Genomic DNA, 25596 nt, shown 5'->3' with positions numbered 1-25596 from the left:
TTCCTCATTCGTTCCTCATTAGTTCCTCATTAGTTCCTCAGTAACTACTCTAATTTTGTGTACCGTAGTTCCTCAGTAACTACTCATTAGTTCCTCATTAGTTCCTCAGTAACTACTCATTAGTTCCTCATTAGTTCCTCAGTAACTACTCTAATTTTGTGTACCTTATTGTAAAGTGTTACCAAATTATGATCACCTAAAATTACATCTATCAACCTTGACACATTCCTTCTCAGTTATGGCATTCTCCGAAACCTGGTTAAATGATGGTATTACAGATCTTTATCCCATATCCCAGTATAATGCTATTCATTCTTGTAGAAAGAACAAAGTGGGAGGAGGCGTCTCCTTATATGTGTCCAAAAATTTCAATTTCACCACCAGAAAGGAACTGAGTGTCCACTTAGAAAGTACCTTAGTGGAGTCTGTGTTTATTGAAATCTCATCTTGCCGTCCCTTTAATGGGAAAACTATTATTATTGGTTGTATCTACAGACCACCTGATACTGACCCCAGCACATTTAATGAGGCTCTTTACTTCACTTTGGAAATTATAATTAAGGAACATAAAATGTGTGTACTTCTGGGTGATTTCAACATTGATCTGCTTAAGAGTGAATTGCCATCTACAGTTGACTTTCTGAACACACTATATTCTACTTATTTTTTCCCACTAATATCTTAAGCCCTCCCAAATCACTAGATCTTCAACTTTACTCATCGACAACATCTTATTCAATTCTCTGGACTTTCAAATTACCTCAGGTTTATTAATGTCGGATATTTCAGACCATCTCCCTGTATTTCAGATAATACATACCAAAGGAAATTATAGATGCAATAACTCTGATCACTCACAAACTAAATATCGCAAATTTACTAAACAGTACATGGAGTCCTTTAAGTCCTCGATCAGTGTCGTGTCCTGGGATGAGGTTCTCAAGTTACAAGATGCTAATGAAGCCTATCAGCTATTTTTAGCTATTTTTAATTCAATTCTGGAGACTTGCTTTCCATTGGTCACCTCAAAAAACAAGAATAACTCATCCAAAGGGAAACCCTGGATAACGGATGACCTAAAAAAAATGCTCTCGCAAGAAAAATAAACTATATAGGAAAGCTATTAGTAGCCCCACTTCTGAAAATTTGGAAATATACAAGAAATATAAAAATAAATTTACTCTATCATTAAGGAAGGTAAAAAAAGAATATTATGCCAATAACTTTACTCAAGCTTCTAATGACATTAAGTCAACCTGGAACCTCATCAACCAATTACTTAATCGCAAAAAAATTCCAGCTGCTGTACCTGCTGAGATGTTAGGAAAGGATATATCTCTTTTTGACCCGAGAGATATAGCTGAGGGTTTCAATGAGTTTTTTGTCAACGTGAGCTCTTCATTTGCATCTAGCATAAAGGACTCTGATGTGAACCCATGTAGTTTTATTAAAGGTACATTTTCACCACTTTCTGGTTTTGATCCTCCCAGTGCTGAAGAAGTGTATGAAATTATTAAGAACCTAAAGAACTCCGCCCAAGGTCATGATGGTATTAAAAGCAGTCTTATGAAAGAAAAAAATAGATTACATCATCCATCCCCTAACCCACATTCTTTCTTTATCTCTTCAGTCTGGTATTGTCCCCCAAGAACTCAAAATTGCCAAAGTCATACCAATATTTAAATCTGGTAACACAAAGGACTTTGGCAACTATCGACTAATATCCATATTACCCTGTTTCTCAAAGATCTTGGAAAAATTGGTACATGTAAGAATCTCCAAGCACTTAGCTGTAACAATATCCTGTATTACCATCAGTATGGCTTTCGCAGGAAATATTCCACTGAGCATGCATTGCTGCAACTTGTCAATAACATATCTTCAGCTCTGGACGGAAAAAAAAATTGCCCTTTGTGTTTTTCTTGATTTAAGCAAAGCATTCGATACTGTCAACCATAAAATTCTCATTTCAAAGCTCAATAGATATGGAATCCAGAATGTTGCCCTCAATTGGTTGATCTCTTACCTGGAAAATAGAGAGGAGTTTGTTTATTTAAATGGTGTCTCATCTACCAAATCAAGTATTTTCTTTGGGGTTCCACAGGGATCGATCATGGGCCCTTCATTATTTTTAATTTACATTAATGACTTGCCTAGGTCTTGCAATAACCTTCTCCCCTTATTATTTGCCAATGACACCAGTCTTATAGCTGTTCATGATGACTTCAAGTCTCTCATTGTATGTGTAAATGATGAATTATCAACTGTTTCTAATTGGTTCCAGATCAATAAGCTAACTCTTAATGTAATGTAACTTCATGATCTTCTGCAACAAAAATAAATCTTATGCAAAAGAAGAAGCCAAAATACTAATTAACGGAACTGAAATCCTTCAAGTACCACACACCACATTTCTGGGTGTTGTTTTGGATGAAGGTCTAAATTGGAATAATCATATTAATCAAGTTTGCAAAAGATCAATGAAGATGCTTGGTATACTGAAAAAGGTTTGTCCCCTGATCAATCCCTCTGCTCACTTGACTTTGTATTATAGTTTTCTATTTCTATATATGATTTACTGCAATATTGTCTGGTCTGCAACTTATCCAACTTACCTGAACAAATTACTGATAATCCAGAAAAGATTCTTAAGAACGATCTCTCGGTCTAGTAGACACGAACCAACTGCACCTCTTTTTATGAAATACTCAATATTACCCATGCACAAACTTAATGTTTTCCACTCATGCTTGTTTGTGCATAAGTTTATCAACAGCAAACAAGATCTTCCTGACACTTTTCAATTTTTTTTTATATTTTCATCTGACTTTCATTCATATTCAACTAGGCATAGTGGCAGTCTTCATTTACCCTTCTGTCGAACATCTAGTCATCAATTTAATATCACATTTATAGGTCCAAAACTCTGGAATGACTTGGATGTGTTTCTAAGATAAACATTATCTTTCACATCCTTCAGAAAGTTATTGAAAAAACATCTTATCATGTCATTTTCTTTAATGTAATCCTTATTATGTATCCATCTTCTCTTATATGTTGTTTATGTTTATAGTTTTTCTGTGTTTGTACATTTTATTGTTTATCTTGTGTTTTACGTATTACTTAGATGATGGGAGTGGAACTCTGTACAAGCCCTCTGGGCTTCGTTCCCTCCTTGCACTGTTTTTTTAACTTGTGCTAAATAAATATATCTAAATCTAAATCTAAAAAAATCTAAAGTTTGGTAATGATTGGTCAAAGTGGGTGTGACTTATTGCAACAAAACCATTCAGCCTTTAGTAATTCCAATGCACTTCCCATTACGTTGAATACTGCAGCTCAGACGTTGGCCTGTGTCCTGACGCTCGCCCCGAGCCTGTTGTCCTTTGGGGCCGATTATCGTGGGCTCCATGGGGCGTGGAGGCTGAGTTGCGCCTGGGAAACATGTATACAAGCAGACGCGTTTCCCAGGTCCAGCAGTGCTGGGAAACCTATTGTTTTTGTTTGGATTTTTGTCTTCAGTTATTCTTGAAACTGAAGGAATTATTATTATTATTATTAGGGCCCGAGCACCGACCGAAGGCCAGGCGAAGGACCTATTGAAACTGCTCCGTTTATTAGGGGTCCAAGCTTGTGGGGCTTGGGGAACGCGTATGCAAGCAGACCCGTTTCCCAGGACCAGCGGTGCTGGGAACCCTATTGTAATTGTTCAGATTTTTATTAGGGTCCGAGCGACGACGAAGTCGTCCGAGGATCCTATTGAAATCCTGCTGTTTATTATTATTAGGGCTCGAGTGACGACGAAGTCGTCCGCGGAGGACCCTATTGAAATCCCGCTGTTTATTAGGGCCCGAGCAGGTCTCAACCTGCGAGGTCCCTATTGTTTTTCGAATGATTAGGGCCCAAGCGACGACGAAGTCGTCCGTGAGGACCCTATTGTAATCGCGCTGTTTATTATTATTATTATTATTATTATTATTTTTATTAGGGCCCGAGCGATGACGAAGTCATCCGTGAGGACCCTATTGTAATCGCGCTGTTTATTAGGGCCCGAGTGATGACAAAGTCGTCCGTGAGGACCCTATTGTAATCGCGCTGTTTATTATTGTTATTTATTATTATTATTAGTTAGGGCCCGAGCGACGACGAAATCGTCTGTGAGGACCCTATTGTAATCGTGCTGTTTATTATTAGGGCCTGAGCGACGGGCGTGGGTTCCAAAAAATGGCTCAGTAGCGCCCCTTACAAAAGTTTGAGGAAACAGCCCCTGAAGCTAGTTTAACCTACATGTATGAAACTTGGCAGGCGTATGTAACACTCAGAGACATACAAAAAAGCCTCTTGGAGGCATGCTCTAAACCCAACAGGAAGTCGGCCATTTTGAATTTACTGTGCAATTTTGGTGCATTTTTGGCCATTTCCAGTGGTCATAAATGAACGAACTAGTCCTAGAGAATATCATCCGATCGACTTCAAACCTTGGTCTGTCCCATCCCAAGACCTTGAAGATGAAAAGTTATCAAAAGCTTGACTTTTCGTCAATGCGTGTGTTAAAGTTAAATGCGTCAAAGTTAGGGGTCTCGCCACTAAACAGGAAGTAGTTTATAACTCCAGCATGCATGGTCCAATCTTGCCCAAACTTCACAGGATTGATGCCAGTCCTGTCCTGAACGCATCTACATGTCAATAGTTAGAGATAAACATAGCGCCCCCTACTGGCAACAGGAAATGTCATGTTTTAGACTTTAATATACATCTCCTACAGAATTGATCAGATCCATCTCAAACTTGGTCAAAAAAGTCATAAGACGTTGATGACACTTTATTGTGGAAACTGTGAGTTTTCGTCGAAGGGTGTGGCCATGGCCTGGCGGCGAACTTTGATATTTCACCATGATGATAAACGGTGCTGTAACTTGACTCCACGTGGGAATATCTTGCCAAAACTTCACACATATGATGACAGTCCAGCCCTGAACACATCTACAGAGGAATTTTGAATCACCGCCATAGCGCCATGTATTGGCAACAGAAAGCTACTTTATACATTCTTTGATGTCCCTCTTCTAGCATGTTAATCAGACCCACTTCAAACTTGCTGATCTAAGTCCTTAGACCTTGATGATANCGCCCGCTGCCGAGCGTTGAATCTTGAGGTCTCGCCATGAAAAACGAAATTGCTGTAGCTTTGGCATAAATGGTCCAATCTCCACCAAACTTTATATGATTTATATTACTCCCGGCCTGAACACATTTTCATTACCATATTGCCTGATAATCATAGACCCACCTAGTGGCGACAGGAAGTAGGTCTCATCAAACACTTATTTTTCGATTTATCTGAAAGTTACATGCTGTGGTGTATATTTGATGTACAAAAACATGATGTATAATTAGTGCGCTCTCCAACTCCCTCTGGTGGAAAGAGGAAGTGATACAAAATGTGAAATATGTCATTCCAGCACTGTATCAAGAATATGCAGAGTCACTCCTGCATGCGATGTCTAAGTTTGAGAGAAATTAACTGACGCGTCAGAAGGCGTCCTGCCAGCCCCCCCGAGTTGCGTGAAGGTGCGAGGGCCCGTTCATCGCTGCTTGCAGCTTTAATTAGGGCCCGAGCACTGAGCGGTGCGAGGACCCTATTGAAATGCAAGGATTTTTTATTTATTAGGGCCCGAGCGACGACGAAGTCGTCCGAGGACCCTATTGAAATCGCGTTGTTTATTATTAGGGCCCGAGCGACGACGAAGTCGTCCGAGGACCCTATTGAAATCGTACTGTTTTTGCTATTATTATTATTCTTGCGACAGTTCGTGTCCCAATTTCGGCCCTTTCCCAAATTTGAAAATGCTTCTAACTTTCCACATTTGTCCGGCCGCATCCGAAATTCCATATTTTTGGCCGGTTGCACATGGTCGGCGTGAAATGCCGAAATAGCGCCCCCTACAAATTTTCAAAATACCCTCCCCATTGGGGTTAGTTTGTTGTAGGCAAACGAAATTTGGTACACACATGTATCATACCGAGACGCACAAAAAAGTCTCTTAACGTCATGGTGAAATCACAACAGGAAGTCGGCCATTTTGTTTTGAATTTTTTTGTTACGGCGATTTCCACAACTTACATTTGAACGAACTCCTCCTAGGGATTTCGTCCTATCGACTTCAAAGTTGGTACAGATCATCCTGAGAACATGCTGATCAAAAGTTATTAAAAGCCTTTCTCTATGTCAAGGGATGTGGCCGCTAGGACGTGACAAATTTTTGCGACTTTTCGTTTTCTTGCCATCGAATTTCAAACGGCTCTGCTGCCCACATACTTGATCTCAGCAGCTTCAAACTTGCTGGACATGATGATGGCTCCGCCCCGAACGCCCCGATATGTTAATATCCCACCTAACTCATAGAGCCCCCCGGTGGTCACAGGAAGTGACCAGTTTTTTCTTTAACATGTACTAATGCCACAAACTTGACTGCATCAATTTCATTCCACTTGTAATGCATGCAGAACAAGTTGGTGAAGCTACCTTATCAACGCTGTGAAGCTACGTCTAATGGTGTCCATGTGGCAGCGTGGCGACTATCAATCCCTCGCCACTAAATACGTTTGGCAATTTGATGGTTTGAACGACCTCATCTCCTCATGAAAATTGATACACAGGTCAAGAATAGCGAGCTCTTACATCTGAAAGGGACGTCGCCCATGGGGGAGACAAAATGCCTCTATGGCGCCCCCTTGAAATTTTCGAAAACCCCTCCCCTTAGGGGTTTTTTTGGAGTTGGAACATGAAAATTGGTACACATGTGTATATTGTCCAGACGCACATAAAAGTCTCTGGCACCAATGGTCTACTCCAAACAGGAAGTCAGCCATTTTGATTTTGACTTGTGCTTTTGGCATGATTTCCACATGTCGTATTTTAACAAACTTGTCCTAGGGATTTCATCCAATCGACTTCAATTTTTTTACAGATCATCCAGAGACGATGCTGATGAAAAGTTATTAAAAGCTTTCGTCTATTTCAAGGAGCGTGGCCGCTATGGTGCCTCACTCGCCACCAAATACGTTTGGCTTTTTGATGGCTTCACCGTCCTCATGTCCTCATGAAAATTGACACACAGGTCAAGAATGGCAAGCTCTTGCATCTGATAGTGGCGTCGCCCATGGGGGGGACAAAATGCCTCTATAGCGCCCCCTTGAAATTTAAAAAAAAAAACCCTCCCCATAGGGTTTTTTTTTGGAGTTGGAACATGAAAATTGGTACACATGTGTATGTTGTCCAGACGCATATTATGGACTTTTCAGTAGCGCGAGCTACTCTTGCAAGCTCTTGCATCTGATAGGGGCGTCGCCCATGGGGGGGACAAAATGCTTCTATAGCGCCCCCTTGAATTTTTCAAAAACCCCTCCCCATAGGTTTTTTTTTTTTTTTTGCAGTAGGAACATGAAAATTGATACACATGTGTATGTTGTCCAGATGCACATAAAAGTCTGTGGCACCAATGGTCTACTCCAAAGAGGAAGTTGGCCATTTTGATTTTGACTTGTCATTTTGTCGTGATTTCCACATGTTGTATTATAACAAACTAGTCCTAGGGATTTCATCCAATCGACTTCAAATTTTTTACAGATCATCCAGAGACCATGCTGATCAAAAGTTATTAAAAGCTTTTCTCTATGTCAAGGGGCGTGGCCGCTATGGCGCCTCCCTCACCACCAAATGCGTTTGGGTTTTTGATGGCTTCAGCGACCTCATATCCTCATGAAAATTGATACACAGGTCAAGAATGGCGAGCTCTTGCATCTGATAGGGGCATCGCCCATTGGGGGGACAAAATGCCTCTATAGCACCCCCTTGCAATTTTCAAAAACCCCTCCCCATAGGGTTTTTTTTGGAGTTGGAACATAAAAATTGGTACACGTGTATGTTGTCCAGTCGCACGTAAAAGTCTCTGGCACCAATGGTCTACTCCAAACAGGAAGTCAGCCATTTTGATTTTGACTTGTCATTTTGGCGTGATTTCCACATGTTGTATTTTAACGAACTAGTCCTAGGGATTTCATCCAATCGACTTCAAATTTTTTACAGATCATCCACAGACTATGCTGAACAGAAGTTGTGCTCTGCATGTCTGTAGGTAAAAAAGTGTGGCTGCTATGGCACTGCCATTTTTGATCCATCACCATGCATATTCAAGCGGCTCTCCCACATAATTCATCCAAACTGCTTCAAAATTTCTATACATGATAAGAGCCCTGCCCTCAACGCCTCCATATGCTCGTAGGCAATCTTGCTCATGGCGACCCCTTGTGGAAACAGGAAATGCCATCTTTTACACTGACAAACACCAACCTCAAGCTCCTGATCTGATCAACTACATTTTGTGGCCACATGATGATCAAGTTCATGAATCTCCACAGTGACACACGTGTCCTGTCATGTTGCAGGCTGCCGCAGCGGTGGTGGTAACTTTTCATCCTTCGCCACGGAACATCAACTTGGTATAAATCCTTCATGCATTGTTCGATTTGCTCGAAATTTCACGTGTGATGAGGGTCCACCCCTGAACGCACCTGGCCACATCTGGTTACGCTCGTAGCGCCACCCGGTGGATGAACTAAACATTGCGTTTTTTCGCTCCTGCCAGGTGTTTTTCTCCCTTTTCGTCTCGCGCCACAGTCCCCATGTGTCTCAGGCCCCCGCGGTTGCATGGGGGAGCAAGGGCCCGATCACAGCTGCTTGCAGCTTTAATTATTATTAGGGCCTGAGCACCTAGCGGTGCGAGGACCCTCTTGAAATGCAAGGATTTTTAGGGCCCGAGCACCTAGCGGTGCGAGGACCCTATTGAAATGCAAGGATTTTTTATTATTATTCTTCTTCCTCCAAATGAATTGCCTTTTTGGGAGGCTTAACATACCCGAAAACTCATGAAACTTTGCACACATCTCAGAACTGGTGAAAAGTTTGATATTTTAAGGGTCTCGTGCGCGGGTTCCAAAAAATGGCTCAGTAGCGCCCCCTACAAAAATTTGAGGAAACAGCCCCTGAAGCCAGTTTAACCTACATGTATGAAACTCGGCAGGCTTATGTAACGCCCAGAGACATACAAAAAAGCCTCATGGAGGCATGCTCTAAACCCAACAGGAAGTCGGCCATTTTGAATTTACTGTGCAATTTTGGTGTATTTTTGGCCATTTCCAGGGGTCATAAATGAACGAACTAGTCCTAGAGATTTCATCCGATCGACTTCAAACCTTGGTCTGTCCCATCCCAAGACCTTGAAGATGAAAAGTTATCAAAAGCTTGACTTTTCGTCAGTGCTTGTGACCGTGGGATGGCATCAAATTTAGGGGTCTCGCCACTAAATAGGAAGTAGTTTATAACTCCAGCATACATGGTCCAATCTTGCCCAAACTTCACAGGATTGATGACAGTCTTGCCCTGAACATGTCTACATGTCAATAATTAGAGATAAACATAGCGCCCCCTACTGGCAACGGGAAATGTCATGTTTTAGACTTTAATGTACATCTCCTACAGAATTGACCAGATCCACCTCAAATTTGGTCAAAAAAGTCATAAGACGTTGATGACGCTTTATTGTGGAAACTGTGAGTTTTCGTCGAAGGGCGTGGCCATGGCCTGGCGGCGAACTTTGATGTTTCACCGTGATGATAAACGTTGCTGTAACTTGATTCCACGTGGGAATATCTTCCCAAAACTTCACACATATGATGACAGTCCAGCCCTGAACACATCTACAGAGGAATTTTGAATCACCGCCATAGCGCCACCTACTGGCAACAGAAAGCTAATTTATACATTCTTTGATGTCCCTCTTCTAGCAGGATAATCAGACCCACGTCAAACTTGCTGATCTAAGTCCTTAGACCTTGATGATACTTAAAAATGAAGCTTTTGGGTTTTCATCAAACGCTGTCACCGTGGCGCCACCTTGTTTGTTGTATACATATTACAGGTCGCAAGTCCTGTTGTCTGAGGTGGTTTTTGTGCTTTGATGCACCAAGATGGCTCAACAGCGCCCCCTAGAATATTTCAATTAAGCAGCCCCCAAAGCTGGTTTGACCTGCATGTATGAAACTTGGTAGGCATCTGTAACACTCTATCACGTACAAAAAAGCCTCTTGGAGCCATGCTCCAAACCCAACAGGACGTCCGCCATTTTGAATTTACTTGTGCCACTTTTGTGCATTTTTGCCCATTTCCAGGGCTTGTAAATTAACGAACTTGTCCTACAGATTTAAATCAGATTGGCTCCAAACTTGGTGTATGTAAGTGTGACTACGTTGTGACCAAAAGTTATCACAGGATTTGCCCAATGTTGAATGGCGCACCCGCTGCTTAGAGTTGAATCTTGAGGTCTCGCCATGAAAAACGAAATTGCTGTAGCTTTGGCATAAATGGTCCAATCTCCACCAAACTTCACATGATTCATATTAGTCCCGCCCTGAACACATTTTCATTACCATATTTCCTGATAATCATAGCGCCACCTAGTGGTGAAAGGAAGTACTTCTTACCAGACAGTTATCTTTGGATTCACCTGAAATTTCAGTGCTGTGGTCTATATTTGATGTACACAAATGTGACATATCATTAGTGTCTATGCGTGCTGCAGAAGGTTTACTTTTGATGTCTCGCCATGAAACAGGAAATTGCTATAAATTTGGAGTTAATCATGGACGTCGGAACTATTTTCTGAGAGGGGGGGCAGGATTTTTGTTGGGAGGGGCGGGGGAAGCACGCACACTTATCAATGATTAAGTATTTGATAATAACATGCAGTTATAAGAGAACTAGAATGGATGAACACGGCATCTATATTGTTAAGAAAATTAAACTTTAAAACTAAATCAAGCCATTTAAGGAACATAACATTATTTGTAACCTTGAATGAAAAAAACAAATGTCTGCGCTCCTGACTCAGGGCTTTCATGCATTTCCAATCATTTCCAGCAGGTGAAACCCCAGAGTGTTATTCCAGACTATTAATAACATTATCAGTCCTCCACTCCCCTCAGTCCCTGTTTCTTCCAATCAGGATTGTAACCATTTTCTGTCTTTTTTTGTGAATAAGGTTGTTGTTGTTAGGGTTAGTATCACCCCCTCCGCTGCCTCCCCTCCAACCTGTCCACCCAGGCTGGCTTCTCTTAGCAGTTTCTCCTCTATTACTCTGCTGGATCTGACTGAGCTTTTGAGCACCATTAAATCCTCCTCCAGTCCGCCAGACATCTTACTAACATCCTTGCTGAAAGAGGTTTTTAGCTCTGTGGGCCCTAGCCTGGTCTCCATTATTAACACCTCCCTGAAATCAGGCTGTGTTCCATCGTTTTTCAAATAGGCTACTGTGCAGCCGCTTTCCAAAAAGCCAAGCTTAGACCCCTCCATACCCAAAAATTACAAACCCATCTCCAAACTGCCGTTTATATCTAAAATCCTTGAGAAAGTAGTAGCAAACCAACTTATCTCCTTCTTGACCACCCAAGGCCTGTTAGATAAATTCCAGTCTGGTTTCCGGCAGCAGCACTCCACAGAAACAGCCCTCCTCAGAGTGTCTAATGACATCATGATGGCTGCCGATGCGGGCAAACGCTCCGTACTGGTGTTATTAGACCTGAGTGCAGCATTCGATACTGTAGACCACCATATCATGCTCAACAGGCTCAGTAAGTGGGTGGGTGTCTTGGGGAGTGCCTTGGAGTGGTTCGCCTCCTACCTCAGTGAGAGAAGCTTCTCAGTAGCTGTTACCCTTTTTGTGTCTGATTCCGCCCCACTGTCGTGTGGCCTGCCTCAGGGTTCTGTTCTGGCCCCTATACTGTTCTCCCTGTATATGCTTCCCCTTGGCCGTATCATCAGTAATTTCAAAGGCGTTTCCTATCATTGTTATGCAGATGACATCCAACTATACCTGTCATTTAAACCAGATAACATAGATGAAATCAACATAGTCCATGAATGTCTGTCTGCTATCAAGAATTGGATGGCAAACAACTTCCTCCAACTATTACTGCGGATGACTCTACAGTCTCTAAGGTCGTCAACCACATGGGGTCACTGGCACGTAACATCAGGTCTGACCTCAGGAACCTTGGGGTAATTTTTGACCTAAATATGCTGTTTGAAAAACATGTCAATTCTCTGTCCCGCTCATGCTTCTTCCACCTCAGAAACCTTGCAAAACTCAGGTCCATTGTCTCGCACTCGCTGAAAATGGCCATCCATGCATTTATTTCTTCCCGGCTTGACTACTGCAAGTCACTGTTCACCTGCCTCAGTAAAACATCTCTGGACCGTTTACAACTTGTCCAAAATGCCGCTGCCAGGTTGCTCACTCGGTCACATAAGTCTTGCCCTATCACTCCCATCCTGGCATCCCTGCACTGGCTTCCTGTTCACTTTTGATTCCAATTCAAGGTCCTGGTCCTGACATACAGAGCCCTCCACAAAGTAGCCCCCGCTTACATTTGCAAGCTCCTCAACCCTTACATCTCCAACCGGTCACTGAGGTCTTCTAACCAGGGGCTCCTGGTTGTGCCTCGGACAAGGCTGAAAACTCGAGGTGACCAAGCTTTTCAATCCGTGGGCCCAAAGGTTTGTAACTCCTTGCCCTTGGACCTGAGATCCTCAACCTGTGTCCACATTTTTAAGATACAATTGAAGACTCACCTTTTTAGGCGGGCGTTTGGACAATTGTAAGTAATTATATAGATTGTATATACAGTAGATCGTGTTTCGGTTGCACTGTATTTTTTGCTGTTTGTACTTGCTGTGTTTTCTATTTATTTAACTGTTTGTATATTTATTGTGAAGCACTTTGTGACTTTGAGCTGTGAAAGGTGCTATATAAATAAAGATTTACTTACTTACTTACTTACTTACTTACTTACTAGTATAATTTACAACATTAATGGTGCCTCCGTGTGACGCCCAGTATTGTTTACAACATTAATGGTGCCCCTTGGTGAGGCCTATTATTATAATTCCCTACACCCTCATCAACAATAACACAGTGAAAATAAAATAGTTGAAAATAAGTGCATTTAAATAGAAATTAAAAATTAAATAAAAATTGCCCATTCCACAGCCCAGTCCAGTTGTGGCTAAGCTGATGAGTGAGAGTGTGTGTGTGTGTGTGTATGTGACTGAATCCACTCACAAAGGACAAAGGATCGCCTGAAACGCTCCGTTCTGCAACGCAGTGAGATGAGCTGACTGCTGCAGCTGCTCCTCTGTCAATCCAGGAGGCTGTGGAGAGCAGTGGCAGCTGCTGGTCTTTCAAACAGGGGAAGCTCACTTTAAGTTTACATCATAAAATATGTCATATTGTAGCGAGGCAGTAACTTATCAAAGGAACATTTAATGGAAGCCGTTTTTCAACCGCAATCATGCCATAGAAAATGAGCTATATCGCTTATGGAAATTACGAGGGTTCAGCCTTTTAGACAATTCCTCCAATCATCATGCATACACCGAGCATCCTCTCCCGCCTACCGCTCCATTAGGTCCCATGGAAGCTGAGCCTCCCTGGAAGTGCCAATTTTGTCGCATATATATTAAAAAAACCTGCTCAGTGCTGTCTCATAGGAATGCTTGGAGGCTCCACGTCCACCGTGCTGACACGAGAATGTATGACAGGGAGGTCGCGTTTGAAAACTGGTGATAAACAGCTGATGTTTGAACATCATAGTCATGATGTTAAACGCATCCTAGCGCACGTTTAATGCAATGTAAATTCTTATTTTAATGTAAATTCAATAGTGCATATTTGACCATTTCTTCTGTGAAATTTTAGGGGAAGTTCACCCTCCCTTGTTGTCTCAGAGCAATCGCCCCTGGTGGAGAGGGTGTCTACTATTGTCCATTATAGCTTTCAGTTTGTTCAATGTGCCTCTCTCCACCACAGTTCTGGGTCCAGTCTCCTGCCGAGCACTGAGCCAGCTTTTTTAACCAGCTGGTCCAATCGCATGGTGTTTTTGTCCATCAGGCTGCCTCCCCAGCACACTGCAGCAGGGAAGAGTGCACTGGCCATCACCATGTGATAGAACATGGTCAACATCTCCACACACACATCAAAGGACCTCAGTGTTCGCAGGAAGAACAGGTGGCACCGTCCCCTCCTGTAGAGGGCTTTAGTGTTAGAGGACCAGTCCAGCTTATCATCCAAGAGGACCCCAAGATATTTGTAGGTGTGCACCACCGCAATGTCCTCCCCCTGTATGGAGACTGGCCTCTATTTCTGAAATCCACCACCATCTCCATGGTTTTGGCTGTGTTCAGGTAGAGACAGCACTTACTGCACCAGTCCCTGAAGGCATCCACAAGGTCCTTGTACTCCTGCTCCTGATACAAGCCACAATAGCTGTATCTATCGGATCGGACTGCATGGAAAAATGCCGATCCAAGAACTCCGATCCAGTTTTTCACGGAATCCGCTCCAGCCCAGCGCTCCGCGAGTCAAGCAGTCCATTCCAGTGATCCGCTCCAGCTCTTACTATCAATCCACCAGGCCAGCATGCAGACGGTAGACACACACACGGAGGATAGGAAGAGTAGCGGTCAACTTAGTTAACTGACTATTTGTTTTCTGCTCTGGTTTTTTGAGAGTGATATTTTTATTTGGTTTACACTCTTACTGTTTAAGTAAAGAGCACTGATGGCATTGTTTTGGGCACAATTAGTGAAATTGGAGCCATGGATGGACTATTGCTTGTTTAAACAGTTGTACAATATTGTGTGTGGTTTTTTGTCCCCTCTGTTGGTCCCAGGAAACAGCAGCACCAGGCTGGCACTGACACTACTAAAATAACTGAAAAGGAAAGGCTGCATTGTTTGTTAAATGTCAACAATGTCTTGTGGTGTTAATCTATTTTTTATTTATTAGGGGGCCAAAGCACAAGTGTGTGGAGTCTTGCTGCTATTTTAATTTCAATGTTAGACATTTTAAAGATTTCTTGTGTTGATTTATTTTCTATTTATTAAGGGGCCAAAGCAGCCAAAGCAAACCAGCTATATTTTTTATTTAATGTTAATGTTCAAGTTTAAAGTTTGTTTATTTAACCCTGTTAACAATAAACAGGTCAGTTTCTCATACCAACTGTTGTGGATCATTCTAACTAACCCGATTAAGTAGTTGTTCTTGTTGGAGTAATATTGCTTGATCAAACCTTTTCTAACATGACTGACAACAAAATAAGTGAATATGTATAATACGCGCTTGGATTGGATCAGTATCGGTATCGGCCAAAACTCAAGGCTGTAATATCGGTATCGGATCAGAAGTGAAAAACCTGGATCGGGACATCCCTAATTACATATATTCAAATTCATTTAAAAATATCCAAAAATTTACAATTAATCCCATAGTTAAAAATATGATTGGTATCTGGCAGCAGGTTAAAAATCATTTAAAAGATACCTCTTCCATCTCTCGCTTTAGCCCAATTTGGGGCAGTGATTATTTCATCCCAGGAAAATCTGATGGGGGCTTTAAGATTTGGGCTGATAAGGGTTTGGGACAGCTAAAGGATGTTTTTGATTGCCAAAGTGGGAATTTGTTATCACTTGAAGCACTAGTTGCTCAATTTAACATTCCTCGTAAACATTTTTTTTAAATACATACAACTAAGGAACTTTGTTGGGTCTAACCAGGGTCACTCCATGAAGATCCCTCCTCTGTCTGTGTTAGAGAAAGCTTTAAACCAAAACCCATTTGGAAGAGGTATTATATCTGAATTTTATGATCTTTTGTTAGCAAGTTCTCCAGAATCTTCTAACCACAAACACAATGCTTGGAAATCTGATTTAAAGGAGGATTTCACAGTGGAACAGTGGAATAAGGCCTGTAAGGTGGCCCAAACCCAGACGGGTAATACACGTCTAAAACTCTTACAATATAACTGGCTGATGAGGACGTGCATAACACCAGAAAAACTTAATAAATTTAATGATAAAATACCAGATTTATGTAATAGATGTGGAAAAGACAAAGGCACTCTGTTCCACTGTCTTTGGTCATGTCCAAAAGTACAGGAATTCTGGGAGGAGGTTAGGCAAGAGGTTCAAAAGATCTCATTGGTCAATGTTGAGTTGGACCCCAAACTATTTATACTGGGCCTCTACCCAGATGGTCATAAGATGAAACGTAATGAACAAATTCTTATAGATAACTGTCTACTACAAGCTAAAAGAGTTATTGCCTTATCGTGGAAACATACAGACAAACCAAGCATTGCGAAATGGTTAAAGGAACTATCTCTGTGTTTACCCTTGGAAAAAAATCACCTATATTCTAAAAGATAAACAAGACGTGTTCCAGAATGTGTGGGGTCATTTTGCTCAATATGTCAAAAATAATGATCTATCTCATCTAGTGAATGACCATGAGATTTGATGAATGAACCCTCTATGGACGCATGGTTGTCGTGCTCTAGGCTTAGAGGGTTACACTATAGCTAAGTGCCTTGTTGTTTGTTTGTTTTGTTTTTTTGTTTCCTTTTTGTTGTTTTTGTGTTTATTTTGTAGGGTGTTGTCAGTGAATGTAGAGTCTGTAGGCAAACCCCGGAGATCTTGCCTCCGGAAGAAGAGCGGAAGAGCCCTGGTTTCCAGTTGTAGGTTGTTTGTAGTCCGCGTGATACTGACCAATCACGTTTGAGCCGGCTGCAGTTGTTGCCAGGTTAAACGGTCCGTGCGGTGAACTAACGAGGCAGAACATAATTGGCGTCGCTGCAAACTCTGAATCCATCGCAATGGTTCAGCATATTTACTTATATATAAACGGAAGTCGGAAACAAAAATTCACCTCCTCCGCCCAAATCAAACCGGAATGCCAAAAAATCGGGCGTCTGCCCCCAGAGGCTGTATCGCTGTCTGCCGGAAGTCAGATGCCGATTGGGTTCCGAGAATGGTATAGGCCCAATGCAGCATGTAAAGAACCACATCTTCCACTCCAGTGGGCTCCTGATAGGCAAACTGGTGCATCAGTGACCTCTGACCTCAGGAAACGGAGGACCAGGCGCCCCAGGGTCTTCATAATGTGTGATCACAAGGCCAGTGGTCAGTTGTCATTTAACTCGGCTGGGTGCCCCACTTTGGGCACTGGTACGAGACAAGATGTTTACCACTGCAGCGGGACTTTGCCTGCTCTAAGACTCCTGTTGAAGATCCACTGGGGGCTCCGCTGGCTGGGCTGCACAGTCTTTCAGGAGCCTTGGACACACTCCATCCAGGCTTGCAGCCTTCCCTGTACACAGTCTCCTGAACTCCGCCCTCACCTCGTCTGCTGTAAAGGACAGTGGTAGTTGGCCTTGGGTGGTAGATGTTGTAGCTGTAAATAAACTATAGATGTAAAATGTTAACGTCTATGTGCAGCAATTGCTAGGTGCATATAGTATAGATATTCAGGTACCTTAAAAGTAAGTTAGACAGACATTTCCTTGCTCATTAGTGTGCACAAATGTACTGTATGTATGAAAGTTACTTATATTGTTGTCTTGTATTGTTGTGTTGTTGTCTGTTCCATCGGTCTTTCATTCTTCTGCCACACCACAGCCAGAAGATTTGTATTTACCAGAAGTTCAATAAAGTTTTTTCTCCAACTTGGAGTGTGGTGCTGGAAGCTTGCGGATACTATATGGGGTTAAACAATTCTAATTAGTCTAAAGTGCATAGAACTGACAACAAAATACAGAACTTAGTTTGCTGGCTGTGCGGCTGCTTTACAACTTTCCTCTCTATGTCTTAATCTTTTAGTACAGGGTGTTTCCTGTAAGACAGCCTTTCCTCTCCTTGTCTGTCTTGAATTAAATTAATATTTGCACAACCTCATTGTTAATGAAGTGAAATTTGTATTCATTTCCAACTCCCTCTGAAGCTGATCAAGCATTCTAGATGAATCTTCATGTGCTCAATTTGATATTCTATAAAGTAGAATAAACCTTGCTCTAGGCACCCTCTTGAGGCTCTATGTGACATGCTTTGATGTGTGTCACCTGCAAAGATAGCTAGTAACCTTAACATTATCTTGTACCTTCTCTAGGACTATAACTTTCTTATCATATTAGGATAGAGAAATCACATATGTGACAGGCTTTACACAAGTTTGCTTCTATCCAGCACATGTTCTGCTGACATGTTGGACATTTAAATTGTTGTTATGATGTGTAATCCTGCTGTGGTAGAAATCTTATAATATATCCACATAAATCTGATTTATTTTGCCCACCTAAAAAAAAATAAATCAAAATCAGTTTAAGTGTGATAGTAAATGAGCAGATAGATCACACACAAGAGGGCTGAATTGCTTCTTCTTTTAATCATCATTTGAAACTTTATAAATGAAACAACAAGTTTCGCCGAATAGGATAAGCAGGATAAGCGGTGTTGGATGATTAATGATTGAAGGAATGTTTTCCAATACCTTCACCTATAGTGCAGCTGTTGAACTGTCAAATCTATCTAAATATTGGCAGATACTCAGTAATCACAGATCAGAATGAGGGCAAAACATTTAATCAATACATCTTTGTAGAGACATTGTTCAGGAGTACCTTCTGAGCAGGAATTGGACAGTTTACTGTGGCAGTATGAGTGAATGGGAGTTGTGACCAAAAAGTAAATGCAGATACAAAACTAGAATTACCACTTTGTGGTTGTATGCCTCTGTGAACCAGTCAAGTTGCAGCTACAGTTTACGTCCATGTCTGTAAAAACATGGATGCTTCACATACCTTACCCCTGGCAGCACAGAAGATCTATACAATCAGCACAGTTTCAAGGTGGACCCCCAAGATTAGTGTCACCAATTCAGTATCTGACCAAATGTCTCCCTTTCTGTTCCTGAGATAAGATGTTGAATAATGGCTAGAAAAGTGTTAATGCAGAACATCACAGTTACGCTGACCTTTGACAATTTGGACATAAAATGTCATCACTTCATTATTTTATTCTATTAGAAATTTGTATAATTAGTGTATGAATTCTTGAGTTTTGGCCCAAAACATGTTTTGTGACCAATTTCTAATCAGTGCATCGTTTAGACCAAGTGGACATTTGTTCCAAATTTATGGAATTCCCTGAAGGAGTTCCTGAATTTTGGCATTCACGCAATTAAGACAAATGAGCTCACAGTGACCTTGACCTTGACCTACGACCACCAAAATCTAATCAGGTGTTCTTGAGGTATTGCATTCACAAGAATGGGATGACTGGATATACAGACAGACCAACAGAAGGACAACCCAAAATCATAATGCCTCCAGCCACGGCTGTTGCCAGTGTGGAGGCATAAAAAGAATATTTCAATCCCCCTTAAGACTCTAAAATGGATGTTGTGTGCTTTGTTGTGCTGTAGTGCCTGGAGCTCCTCCCAGGAAGGTGGAGGCAAATGCCCTCAACTCCACTGCCATCAGGGTGACCTGGAAGCCTCCCCTGTCTGTGAAGCAGCATGGCCAGATCAGAGGCTACCAGCTGGTCTACTCCAGGTTAGAGAATGGGGAGCCTCATGGCCAGCCAGTCATCATGGACGTTTCCCTTCCTCAAGCCCAGGTACTGTCATACTCAGCTGTGGAGAGCACATCAAATAGCATTGACTAATTGTAAAACACAGCATCAACAGTTTTCAATAATATCTTCCAATACTGTAAATACATATAACCAAGTACGATTTAAGTTTTTATAGTTTTTATATCATTTTCGTAAATCCGAGTAAATTGCTGCAGTGAACATGACTGTGCGGGCATAGAGCATATTGGAGACATTGCGGTGACTCCTACACAGTTTGCCCTCTTGAGTCAACTCACTACCACACATTTGATTAAATTCAGTTCAGTTCAATAGAACTTTGTTTATCCTGAAGCAAATTCTTGTGCTGGAGAATGATTCAAATTACAGTAACCCCAATTTCAGAAACAACAATTAACCTTCACAATCCAGTAACAACAAACCAGTAAAAACCAGAACAATCTGTGGGTTCTCTGGGTCAGGGTTACACACTGAGCCTAGTTTTTAAAACAATAGAGTATTAAATATCAGTAAAATATTCAAAATATAGAAGATAAAGTGTTTAAAGTTATAGTGCGTAACTTCTACAGGTCCGTAAATGTCCGTTTCACCCAAGCCACTATTAGAGGAGACGACACAATGCTGATTAAGCCGATCGGCTCCTCTAACATCTCGCGATATTTTTCAATATATATCATTTTTAGTTTGCGTGTCGACCGGCAACATTCCCACACTGGTGCACAGGAAATGCTTCCTCACAACAAGAAGGGAGGGGGAGGAAGAGCGGAGAGTGTCATAGCAAGAGGTAGAGCGCAGGTAGAAAGAGAAAGCAGCATGGCGGAGAAGCGACCGAGACACGGTTCAGAAGTGGATCCTACCACAAAGAAAAAGCCTGGACGTTTGGCTGAAGGTCTATTAGCAAAGAAGGAAAGTGACTGACGGAGAAGGCAAACAAGGATTTGAATTGGCGTCGCTTTTCCTCGGTGGAGAGCCCTGAAGGAAGAAATTGGGCTGAGGGCAGACACGGATGTTGCCTTGCTGCTGTTGGATAAGTAAGTGACTTGGTTTATAATTATATTATGAGTAGTATGTGTTGTTGTTACATGTACTGGACCTAGTACTTTATTATTTTCTTGGAAATGGTGCTATGAACGTAATGTAATGTTAGCAGCCTGGTGTTCGCCACGTTGTGTAGCATTGTGTACATGGTGTGAAGCGAGTGTTACTCTGTGTACACGGTGTGTGGCGAGTGTTACTTTGTGTACGGTGTGTGGCGACTGGCGAGTGTTACTCTGTGTACACGTTGTGTGGCGGCTGGCGAGTGTTACTCCGTGTACACGGTGTGTGGCAAGTGTTACTCTGTGTACATGGAAGTGCCGCCGGCTTATTAGTTGTAATAACGCATTATCCGCTGGGAGGCGACAGAAGTTACGCACTATAGCTTTAAGGAGCAAAAAGCAAAAACTAGTGCGTAACAGAGGCGTAACAATGGAATGTCACAGTCTGCTTCTCTCCCTCACCTGCTCCTGGTAAATTTCCACTCACCTGCACCCTGTTAGCCAGCCACGCCTATAGCTGTGTGGTGTTTTCCTGCCACAACGTTTTAAAGTGAGTGTTCCAACCTGCTGTCAGTTGCCTGCTGTGAGACACCACACGCTGCCTTGTGTGTGTGTGTCCTTTTACTTACCTGTCGGCTCATTTCCTTGACCCTGAACCCAAAAACTGTGTAAGGGCTCTGAGCCTGAAGAATTAACCGTCTGCTCGAGGTCCTATTACCTTGTGTATCATACAGGTCATTACCAACTGTGTGCCTGCCTCAGAGTGCTGCATTTGGGTTCAGTCACAACACTTACATGGAAGTAAGATAAGTACAAGAGTTTTAAACAATGAACTACGTTCCTGATAATCAATGTTATATTATATATGATATGACAATAACAAGTATTATTGCACATGATTTTAAGAAAATTATATTGCACTAAATTGACAAGTTATCATGTTATTGAAAAGTAAAATTGCATATGATGTCAAGAAAATATTGCACAAGATACTGAAGTAGTAATTTCATGTAAAAGTAATAGTGCACCTAATGTAGGTGAATATTGCTGTCAGAGGGTGCGGTTACATGATGGCTTCTCATGTAGAATGAAATAAATCTGAATGTAATCATTCGGAATTAAAGTTTTTCCAGGTAGTTTACATGGGAAATATTCATTCCAAATGAGGGTTTACACGGAAGATCAGTTTAAACGCCTTTTTAATCGCCTTTATTCAGGTCCGCGCAAGGTTTGGGGCAGGGAAGGTTTCTGATTGGATAGGGGGCGGGGCAGATGTTATGTGTTTACATTTACCGGAAGAAAACACTGTAGTCCTCGTTCCGGATAACAAGATGCTTGACGACGCCGTTCTTATTGCCTTTTTCGGGCTTGTTTTGCTTATATTCTTGAAGCAGCAGTACGACAACAACCTTGTTCTGCTAACAGGGACTTTAAGCAGCGGCGGATTTTGCCACAGCTACAGCTCCCGGAAATAGATCTGCGCTCACTGATCGAGACTTAAGCCGTAGTGCCGGTGTTGCCTGCTGTAGCCCGCTGACTCACTACGAGAAAACAAAGCATCTCAAGTAGTCGCTACAACGCGTGGTTCAGGTGAGTGAATTAAATGGTTTTCATTATATTTCTGAAATGAAACATGTTCTACAATTGATAGTGACACACTATATATTACATGTTTTAGCAATCCTTTCCCACAGATGCAGGATACAATGTATATTTCATATTTCATGTATAAAAACCATAGTGAAGTATTTTCTGCTACAGGCTATATTCTCCCCTCATCCTTGCATTGCATACGGTATATAATTTCTCAGTATACCCTATAAATACTATGTACATTAGTCTTTATTCCATTCCTTCACGCTCTGATTAAATGTGTGCTTAAGTTGTCAAATTTTAGGTCTTTTTTTAATTGAATTTTTCAAATTAAGTTTATAAAAAATACGCACATTTCTTTAAATTATGCTCTGTACCTGTACTTGGCATAATGACAATACATTTGAATAATCTAATCTAATATTAACAGTTTTCCATTTCCCTTGAAGCTATGTCATCTGCATCTTTGGCCAGTGGGAGGGGGACAAATAAACGCACACAGTAGGTCACAGTTACAATTACAGTTCACACTGAACTAACTACTTTGCTAACAACTTTGATGTTCATGTTGTTATTCTGCAGGCCTCCAACGGAGTGGACGGAGGCCCACAACATCTTTCTGTGCCGGAAAATATTAGTGACAGAGCCATTCAAACATAAGAAAGGCAGTGTAGAGAGAGGCAAGATGTGGAACAGGGTGGCAGAGTCCCTTAACAGCTGCCAGGAGCTCCACTTCAAGGTTACCCCGAGGGCAGTGAGGGAGAAGTTCGCTGCCCTACAAGGAAAATTCAAATCTGATAACCAAAAAGATGAGATGAGCAGTGAGACCTCAAAAGATGTAACAGAATTGGAACTGCTCATCGAAGAAATAACTGAGAAAGAACAAGCAGCAGAGGAGAACAGAGGGGGTTAGGACAGTGTGAAAAAGATAGAGGCAGACCAGGCCAAAGCAGAGGGAGTGAGGAAGAAGGCAATGCAGAGGATGGGACAAGCAAAAAGAAGGGTAAGTGAAGATGGAGAAGAAGAGTGTGAGGGTAAAAGAAAAAGGAGAAGTGGCAATGATACAATTGCATATTTAAGAGAGAAAGGGGAGGCAGAGAGAACACAGAGAGAGAAGGAAATAGAACTAAAGAGACTGGAACTGGAAGGCCAAGAGAGGAGAGCCCAAGAACGCCAAACACAACATAACGAAATTATGTCACTTCTCCAGCAACAACAGGCCATGATGTTGCAGCAGCAGCAGCAACAAGGGCAAGTTATGCTTGCCCTCATAGAGAGCCTCAAAAAAAGGACTAATTCTAGATTTCTTGAAATATTATTTGTAACATTATTTTTTACCAGTTGTGAATATTATTTTGAAACATTTGTTTGTAAACTGAATAGCCTACCTCTGTGAATATTATCTATTTTGAAACATTTTTTTTACCCGAATACCAGCTGGCAATGTTATTTTCCTTAAATGAATACCAGCTGTGGATTTTTGTAAACTGAATAAAAAAGTATGATTCATATCAGGACTTATAAGACATTTTTTCTATTCAGTTCTTGTAAACAATGATCACACATAGCAAAAATACACATCCAGAATACAAATAATAATGTTTATTGTGGATCCCCATTACCGAAGTGAAGACTATTGTCTCTGAAATAACCTTGTGTATAACATTACAAATCAAAAGAAGAAAATGAAAAATGAATCACCTCCCACCACCTATTTTATGAAAAGTAGTCCTAAATGTATGGAGGGTCAAGGCCAAAAAATTGTGAGGTTTGATTTCCATACAAACATGTTAATGCATTCCTTAGAAGAGCAGATACTACATAAAGTTTACCCACACTGCTCAACTCAATCTTCAAGTTCTTTTTGAAATCCATGAATTTGAAATAGTTGGCTATGTCCCCAAATAACCATTCCACGGACACCCTGACTTCATTCATGGCCTTGTTGAAAGCCTGCATTTGTGGCGTGAGCTGGCCATGGCGGAATGGAGCCTGAAGGTGCACACGCAGTGGGTATGCAGGGTCCCCATACACACACATGCGCTGACCACTTGGAGAAATGGCATGCTCCTCCAGGACACTTAACAGGTTGGAATCAGCAAGCATCCCAGAGTCGTGTTTCCTCCCCTCTGCAAGGCAAAAACAATAGGCTATATTACATTTAGGCCGATTTAGCGTACACACACACACACACACACACACACTTCATGGCCTACACAGTAGGGGCTTAAGGACTGATAATATATGATGGCCTATAGCCTATATATTGTGAAAATTAACGTAATAACACATAACGCATGTTTCCATTTTACAGAGCTGCCATACAGTTTAAATTAATTTCATAATTTTGCGTTAAAACAAATAAGAATATTATGTATGACCATGCGTGACAGGCAGAGCATCTGTCTGTGTTGACGGTCAGGTGTAAGACAGGACATTTAAGTTACGTTGCTGTATTACATGCAGACTGGAATGAAGTTTCCTTTCACCTCCCCATAGTTAATGCAGCCAATTATGTACATTTTTTTTATATGTTTCACATTGTGCTTTGTTGCTCTCTATGAGAGTGCTCTTTATGTTTCGTGTGTTTTATTTACTCAGTTCTTACCTACTGGACCATAGATGTTGCCAATTAATCCATTGGGAAGTGCTGTGGCCTGGAATTTTAAGCTGTGGACACGCTTGTGGCCGCTGATCGGTCCCGGGTCTGGCTATGGGTCGCACGGTGCCATCTGTGAACCCAAAGCAGTTAGCAGGAGGTGCTCCCATCTGGTGGATCCGATTTGTAGAGCTGCAGGGTTCAATATGCCGTGGTTCCATTGAGTGATTCAGTGGTGGTGTCTGTCATAGATGTACTCGAGAACACAATTTGTGGCCATGCTCAGGACAGGTACTTGCCGCTGACCAAATCTTGCCATCATATCACTATACCGGCATGGATATGCCAGCCTCTTTAGGAGCATACATAAGCCCTCCATCCCTCCCACGACACTTCTCTGATCACAGATGAACTTGTCTGGAATTCCAAGCACATCTGCCAACACTGGAAGGTCGCACTTTCTCACTCTGAACTCCGCCAGACATTCATCCTCCTCCATTTCATCCAGGTGAAAACGTGCATACACTCAAAGAAATAAAACAGCAGATTTACTTAATGTAGTTATGTCAACCGGTCCCACGAAACTAGGTTGAATAAATGGGAAAAAGACCACAGATGTAACTATTACGAGATGCTTTTAAGCAGAGCTTACCAAACTGTCTTAATTAAATGCAACAACATACAATGATGTTGAATTTACTAAACACCGTTACGTTAAATTTATTAAACACAGTTATGTTAAATTTACTAAACACAGTTGCGTTGAATTTATTAAACAGTTACGTTGAATTTATTAAACACAGTTACGGTGAATTTATTAAACACAG

At 41.6% G+C, this 25596-nt stretch overlaps 1 protein-coding gene across 1 annotated transcript in view; it reads left to right on the top strand.

Moving 5' to 3' along the window:
* Positions 1 to 25596, top strand: part of LOC126396256 (receptor-type tyrosine-protein phosphatase F-like) — a 706276-nt gene that overhangs the window by 419076 nt on the left and 261604 nt on the right. The window contains exon 13 of the mRNA XM_050054194.1: positions 19371 to 19564. Coding sequence (XP_049910151.1) covers positions 19371 to 19564 — 194 coding nt within the window. The remainder of the gene's footprint in view (positions 1 to 19370; positions 19565 to 25596) is intronic.

This window comes from Epinephelus moara, chromosome 10, assembly GCF_006386435.1.
Source record: "Epinephelus moara isolate mb chromosome 10, YSFRI_EMoa_1.0, whole genome shotgun sequence".
In the NCBI taxonomy this organism is placed as follows: Eukaryota; Metazoa; Chordata; class Actinopteri; order Perciformes; family Serranidae; genus Epinephelus; species Epinephelus moara.
Note: the sequence above shows the minus strand (reverse complement) of the source record. Positions and strands in the feature narration are given on the sequence as shown.